This window comes from Echinops telfairi, unplaced genomic scaffold, assembly GCF_000313985.2.
Source record: "Echinops telfairi isolate 266 unplaced genomic scaffold, ASM31398v2 ScPeMD7_7420;HRSCAF=8458, whole genome shotgun sequence".
NCBI classification, from domain to species: domain Eukaryota; kingdom Metazoa; phylum Chordata; class Mammalia; order Afrosoricida; family Tenrecidae; genus Echinops; species Echinops telfairi.
The window spans coordinates 43,601,930-43,609,433 of NW_022111320.1; the positions used below are offsets into that span (position 1 = coordinate 43,601,930).

Here is a 7,504-nt window from a genome sequence, read left to right on the forward strand (position 1 = left end):
ACCCTTGGCCTGTGCCTAAAGGAGAGTGGTTTGCAGTGTCTTTGTGAAGATCTCTGAAGCGAAGGGTAGATTTCTCCCTTGGCTATTCTTTACTGAAAAGCCCAAAGCCCTCCATGCACCAAAGCTGCAGCAAAGTTGTGTTAGTCTGGGTTGACTAGAGAAACAATTCATAGACACTCATATGTATGTAAGAAAGAGGTTTATATCCAAGAGCAACTGAATCTTGAGAAAGCATCCCAGCCCAGTCCAGTCCAAGCCCATAAGTCCAACATTAACCCATTAGTCTGATACCTGTCTATAAAGTCCTCTTCATACTCATGAAACACAAGCAATGATGCTGAATGCAGGAAGATCACAACCAGTGGGTAGAAAGTCTTTGGATCCAGCATATCAGAGCTGGCAGCTAAGGGCACTAGCTTAGTTCCATGTGTCTTGTCAGTAGAGTGCCTTCCAGGGAGTGAGCTGAGAGTGAGAAGTGTCTGCCGCCTCTAAGGAGGAAAACACAGGAGTTCCCAGAATTCTCAGGAGAAGGCCATGCCTACACAGAAGCCTCATTGGTTATATCTTGATAGACAGGCTAGACTCCACCCCTCACAAGAGTTAACCCTGTTCTCTTTCTACCATTTTAGCATTTTCCATGGGCAACTGGAATGTCAGTTGACTAAGAGCGAGCTGAAGAGTTAGAGAATTGCTGGTGGACCACAACTCTCAAACATGAATCTGGTCTGTTAGGGCTGAGCTTGCAAAGTTTCACCCTAGAGGGATAAGTAACTGTGATGATTCCTGTTTTAAACCAAAGAAAGTCAAGAAAGCAACTTATATATATGATAGCATAGTTTATTTGCATTTTGTAGAGCCTTTGGTGATGGGAAAATATAAACATCCTCCAATTGTGGAAAGAATGACCACACCAGCAATATTAAGGACACCCAATTAGCATATTCATGGAAGAAGATTGAAACTGGTATGGTGGTTGAAGTTTGGAAGGGTTGTTATTCACACTGAACTAGCAGTGGGTTCTAGAATCCTGGAAATATCACTTTTTGGCTAGGCATTTATAATAGACCTAAGTCTAGGTGTTAAAACAATCAGTGCGGGATTTGCAGCTTTGGGTTTTCGTCAAAAGTGATCCAAACAAGTTGCATTTTAATAAAGAGCATTTACAGAATAAATATCATTTAGTTAGAGTTGTGTCAATTAAGGCCTTTGACATATGCCTTGGCACTAGTCAGACTTGGCACTAGTCAGGGATGACTTCATGCCCAATTGTCTTCTATCATGGCTTCCATTTGGAAACAGAACTTCCTTAAGGTGATTGCAGTAATGGGACTTCTAATAATGTCAGCTTCTGGTGCAGAGATGGCACCTCCATCGCGGAGGTGGTGACTTTTTGATGTTTATCAAGGTTGGCATTTTAAGTTGTCCAATGGTCTCTGTGGCAATGGGACAAAGGAGGACATAGATCAGGTCCTCTCCGGGGATGACACCTGCTTTTGCTGTTGTGAAATTGCATGAAGAACAAGGCGCCCTGCCCTGCTGGCAGAACCTAATCTTTCCACCCCTACCCCTTGCAGCGCCACGCGAGCCCACTGAGCAGCCTGGTGGAATCAATAATGAAATTCAATCTAGAGACCAAACAATAAAGCCCAATCATAAAAGTCAGGCGGGCCAAGGAAGATCAAACTCTGGGGTAGGCAGTTCCCAACTTCCATGTTTCTCTCGTTTTAAATAGATAATTATAGGTGAAATGAAAGCTGAGTCCACTGAGAAGGCGGGAATTTGAATACTCGGTTACATTATGATGAGAAGGCTGAGTTTCTGTTAGAACTAAATGGAGGCATCTGCTTTGTTTAAATGAAAGGTCTGTAAGGACCAGTCAGGGACCAAGTTGACAACCATTTCTGTAGTAAAGCAATAAATCATGGGGATAGTTAAGGAAGAAGAAACACCCCAATCTTGCTTTCTTCGACCACTTAAGCAGTAAACCATCTGGGTCCTTCTGTTCATTACTGTCAAACACAACTTACACAATTGAATTCCGTCTTTTATTTAATTATATTAATTTATCCCAACAACAGCAAACACCCACAATGCCAGTAATACAATTCATTAAAAAAATAGAGGTCTTGTTTAATGTTTATTCTTCAACCATTAATACCCTTTGCAAGGTTGTCATCTGAGAATTTTCAGCTCTAGCGCAGCCTCAGATTGCTGTGGGAATTTGTTTTAAATCGAGAAAGGTCCAAAAGAGATAAACAGTGGATAAAATCTCAATCTCTCTCTCTCTCTCTGTCTCTCAAGTGTGGTTGAGGAATCTACTTAGATCAGCACGGTCCAATAGAACTGTTTGTGGTGACGGGATGTTCTATATCTGCACTGTCCAACAGAGTAGCCCAAAGTGACGAGGAAGTCCATGACATGTGACCAATACAACTGTAGTCCCGAGCTTTATGTTTTATTTTAATGTTAAGGAATTTTGATTTATATAGTTGCCTGTGGCACGTGGCTTTCCTATTGGACAGCAGAAGTCTGCGCAAGAGTGTGTGCTGAGAAAGGAGGAGTGCAGAGACTTAAGCCTATGGAGAAGGAATGCCTACATAATTAGGATAGGGGTTGCTTGGAAACCACATTTTCTACCTAGTTTTTCTCATTAAAAACACACTGTGTTCTGAAGCAGCCCGAGGCAGTGTTGAGGTGGAGATGTTCAAACTGACCATATACAGAGAAATATCTATGAATGGTATCTTCTGCGTAGCAGAGTCAACCCCACTCGGCAGGTCTTACACCTGAACGAGATAAGCAAGATCTCAGCCAGGAGCATCATCCCCGCCTGCTCTTGTCGAGACGTCAGATACACCACCACGTACCCCTTTCCTCCCATACTTGTGGAAGTTCAACCCCTGGGCACATTGGGAGGTCCCAAGCAGCTCCTATGGGCACAGAAATGGCTCTGCCATGGACATACTACTTCAGGGACATTTTCACCGACCTCTGCTTCTTCTCATATGAATTTTAGCTTAGACTCTGAAATGTCCTTCTCGGGGAAGTATGTCAGCCTGCAACGGTTGCTATTAATGATTCCGTAGCACAAATCCTGTGGCAGGGAATTCAGAGTCTCTTAACTGTAAACACTTTTGTGAATGGGCTGGATCAGTCTTGGCTGATCCTTCCCACTCTAAGAATTGAAGAGAAATACAAGCAAGAGCTAAGCTAGAGAAAGGCTAGGTCAGTGTAGACAGAGGTAGAAAGTGTCAAGGAAATTCTCATACCTTGTCTCACCTTGTCTCAGGTCTACAGACGCTTTTCCGCTGCTAGGCTGAGCTGGGTAATTGGGCCAAAGCTCTCTTCCATCTTTGCTCTAACCATACTCTCTCTTCTCTCAAGCAATTGCTCTACCAATGAGCATGGCATTCATGCTAATCAACCTAGTCCAAAGTACTTGAGATGCTAGGCTACTAGACAGTCTTCACACTGTAATTTTCATGGTTGGCCCCACCAACAACCCAAGTTAAGATCATTTGAAGACAAAGAAATGAGTCCATTGGATCTATTATCCTACAGGTGTTACTACAAATGCCCACGCTTCTTTCTCTAGTCAGAAGTAGAAGCTATTGTTAAGCATTCAATGGGAAAAAAAACGAAGGCCTTTCTGAATTATATAGTGATTATCTTCCAGTGATGAAGACAAGGAGCTAACAAATCAACGTTTTCCTTTTCAAACATCCAACTGTTCATGAAATGAGATGCAAGAAGGAGTGACATCTTTGATTCTTTCCCGTCACCAGATGCACGAACGCAGAGATGTCTTCTTCATAAAATGAACACGTCCTTCAGTTCCTTAGGAGCTGCACCAGAACGGCCCAAATTCCCTTTTCCTGCTGACACCCAGTCTTCACCGTTCGTCCACAGGGTGGATTTGGTCATATCGCCACAGCTGACTGGCTTCTCCATCACACTGGCGCAAATACAAGTCTTTCCTGTTTCCCTGCACCATAGCCTGCATGCACTGCCCAGAAAGGATGTGGACAATCATTCCATTCTGAAAAACAGAAACCAGGGCCCCACAGCCAGTCAGCAAAAAAGGAGGCACCCGTGCTCATTACCAAGAGCGTAATATAGGTGGCGTGGACTGGCCTGTTGTATTCCTGGTCACACACAAGATCATTTACTGAGCCCTACAGTTTGAATGTCTTTTCAGGACCTCGGGGTCATTAACCTCATGGAATTACTGTCGTTATGAAAATGAACTCAGAGAGTTCTGGTTAGTAGGATGTCACTGTCCATGCTTTATGCTGTAGTTGTGACATTTGCTCTTATCACTGAGCTTATAAATTTCTGCTTTCAAATCGATCTTATCCACTCTGGGGACACAGTGGATAAGCTCTAGACCAGCGGTCCTCAACCTGTGGGTCACAACCCCTTTGTGGGTTGAACGACCCTTTCACAGGGGTTACCTGATTTATAAGAGTAGCAAAATTACAGTTATGTAGTAGCAACGAAAGCAATGTTATGGTTGGGGGGTGGGGTCACCACAACATGAGGAACTGTATGAAAGGGTCGTAGCATTAGGAAGGTTGAGAACCACTGCTCTAGACTGTTAATAGAAATTCTGTGGTTCAAACCCAGCAGTTGTGCTCCCCAGGAGGGAGATGAGGCAGCTAGTCTACTTCTGTAAAGATCTCAGCCTTGGAAACCCTGGAAGCCATTTCCTGTCCTTTAGGGTCACGAAGTGTTGGAACAGAGTGCACAGTAACGGAACTGGTTTGGGGCTTTGGTTAAGCTTGCGTTGCATCCTTGGGGCTACTAGGTTGTAGTGGAGAGCACACTAGATATTTTTAATTACTGTATAGACTCGTGTATAAGCCGAGTTTTTCGGCACATTTTTAATGCCGTTTTTTGTGGTGAAATTAGGTGCCTCGGCTGATATTCAGGTTAGCTTATACTCAAGTATATATGGTAGTTTTATTGATTGGGATTAATATATCAAATTATTCCGTAGTTCAATCACATCCAGCAGAATTGTACATTTGCCACCACAGTTTCCAAATATTCTTTTTTCAATATGGACCACTTGACGTCATCACCCCTTCACCCCGCCACCCACTCTGTGTTGCCCTCTCCCCAGAACCCTTATTCCACTTGCTGACTTTAGCCCTGGTTTTCACACCCCCAACCCCCATCTCAAAAAAAAAACACCACGTTAAGGATCCACTGAAGACCAAAGCCAGCCCTGCTTGAGAGACTATGGCGTTACCTGCTCAAAACCCACCGGATCGAATGTTGCCATCAACTACTCTCTGATTCCTGATAACTCCAGTTTAAAGCGCTGTGGTCCCCGTCCGTCTCCTCTTCATAGGGCTTATGGAACATGATCCTTAACTCGGTTTCTAGGACTTCTTTGAGCACGTGCGGGGTCCCCAGTCTTGAGCGTCCTTGTCATCAAAGCCCCAAGAGCTTTTCCCTCGACTGTTTGCTGATTCCGCTAAATCGATCATTGTCAGTACCCTCAAGAAGTAGTTGAAGAACAGAAACTGATGTGGGCGTTTTGTGTATTTACACCCTAATTGTTCTCAGAAAGAATTTGAGATGGGGAAAAAGTGGTCTATGGACATGTAATGTTGATACGATCACCTTCCTTCGTCCTGTATCTGGGACCCTTTCCCTAGGTATTTTATGCTCCTCCCACGTCCTCTCTGTCGATACAGCACCTTTGGCAAGGGTGAGTTTTGCTCCTGGGGGCAATAGGAACCAAAGTCCTACAATAATGATAGAATGTTATCATAGTAGAGTTGGCATTCAAAGGAAAAACGTGGCAGATCTGATTTGACCTATTGGGAAAGCCACCAAGTCCAACTATGGACAAACTTGATCCCTTGGTGAACAAGAGCCCGGAGTGTTGCATTGCTGAGAACTTCGTGGACAGACAACTCACCTCTTGGAAGTCCCAGTGCTGCTGCTGGATGGCCGGGCCTTCCTTCGTGCAGTTCTGAAGAATCACCTGCTCGCCACTGACATCAAAGCATAGATGCTGTGGGCTGCCAAACTGTATCTCCTTCCTGCTGGTGTGCTGCAGGTGCTGCATTGGGGGTGGGGTGGGGGGTGGCAGGAACACCTGTCAGCACAGCGAGCCGAAGACCCTCCCCCTCTGAAGCTGGAGACAAGAGGGTAGTGCACAAGAGAGCTAGGCCCAGGGAAATCCTTAGGTTCTACCACGGCCAGCAAGCCAGAGTCTCACAAACACGCTGCTAGACCCTCTTTGTGCTGAATGATTCCCCTTCCAGCTACTCTCGCATTCAGATTTGTTTGTTCCGGCATGTTCCTCCTTGACCCTAGGTGGGTCCACTCGGATTTTGCTTGGGAGATGGAGTTTCCAGCCCCCAGAAAGATTTACAGCCTCAGCACCCCACAAGGGCTTTAGGGTCCTCTGAGGCAGGTATGAATTGGCATCAACCCCATGGCAGTGAGTTTTTCTGTTTGGGTTGGGCTTTTGAGAGGAGGCCATAAAGAATGTGTGCGTCTTGTGCGTGCGCCACTGGGTGGACAGACTAAACATGTGTTCTCTTTCTGGAACGATCAGGCCTGCCCATCTCACCAGTTCTCCAGCTTAGTGTTGTGTCTGCTGACTCTCCTACATGGCTGTCCTGTTTATCTATGTGCAGAGGGGCCCTCGCTGTGCCTGCCCACCCTGGTGGGAGGCATGCCCTGGTTTGCTTTCGTTGGGCACCATCTGGAACTAATGTTTACCTGAATTGTGTGGTCTGGGGACAGGGCTGGCTGCTTGGGCATTCAACCTGTCTGTTCATCTCTAGAAAGATTTTATATTCCTGGTTTAACACTTTCTGTTCAGTTCTCTTATTATGTTGCCTTTACATTCTTAGCCTTATCTCAAGAGGCCCTGCATGTTCTAGTTGGATCGGTCCCTGCAAATTAGGAAGATGCTAATGCTTAAGGACCCATCCACCACCAAGCTAGTCCACCTTGTTACCCTAAATCCACATACCATACTTGTGGTTAAAAGTTGTCAGGAAGCAAGACCACCTGGGCCTCATGAAGCTCCTGGAACAGATTTTCCTTTTTCAGAAGCAAAACAATGGATTTACCCAAAGAACAGGATATTCCCTAAAGGGGTGAGGGTCACCCCCAGAGAACGGCCCAGCCCAGCCTGGGCTTTACGAGACTCGCCCTCCCTAGGCACCCCATGGATTTCTCAGTGTAAAACCGAGTTTCAATCATCAGCCCTGTGGTTGCCGTCTGCACTCTAGAATAAGACCTCTGCTCCCTGGAGGGGCCTCTCCCTGCCATTCCTCACCTTCTGGCTGCCCTTTGGGCCATCTGCTTTTGGGTCACCAGGGAAGCCCACCCTGGCTGGGTACTGAGGGTCTTGGTCACACGACAGTGTGGGGCCTGTCTTTGCTTTGCACCCAGTCAGGCCATCAGAAGCCTCGGCTCTGTGCTGAGGCTCCTGGGCATCCTAGTAGAGCTTTGTGCTTCTCTCTCTTCTCCC

The 7,504-nt window shown here is 45.8% G+C and overlaps 1 protein-coding gene across 2 annotated transcripts in view; it reads right to left on the reverse strand.

The window, feature by feature from the left end:
- The window catches only part of GALNT15 (polypeptide N-acetylgalactosaminyltransferase 15), a 76,185-nt gene that overhangs the window by 21,396 nt on the left and 47,285 nt on the right, over positions 1-7,504 (reverse strand). Inside the window, exons 9-10 of one of the 2 annotated variants that reach the window (XM_004704011.2) lie at positions 5,933-6,076; positions 1,977-4,039 (exon numbers count right to left, since the gene is read on the reverse strand). In XM_004704011.2, the coding sequence (XP_004704068.1) occupies positions 3,893-4,039; positions 5,933-6,076 (291 nt within the window). In that variant the 3' untranslated portion in view covers positions 1,977-3,892. Of the gene's footprint in view, positions 1-1,976; positions 4,040-5,932; positions 6,077-7,504 lie in introns of those variants that run through there. The other variant, XM_045297609.1, reaches the window with a different exon arrangement.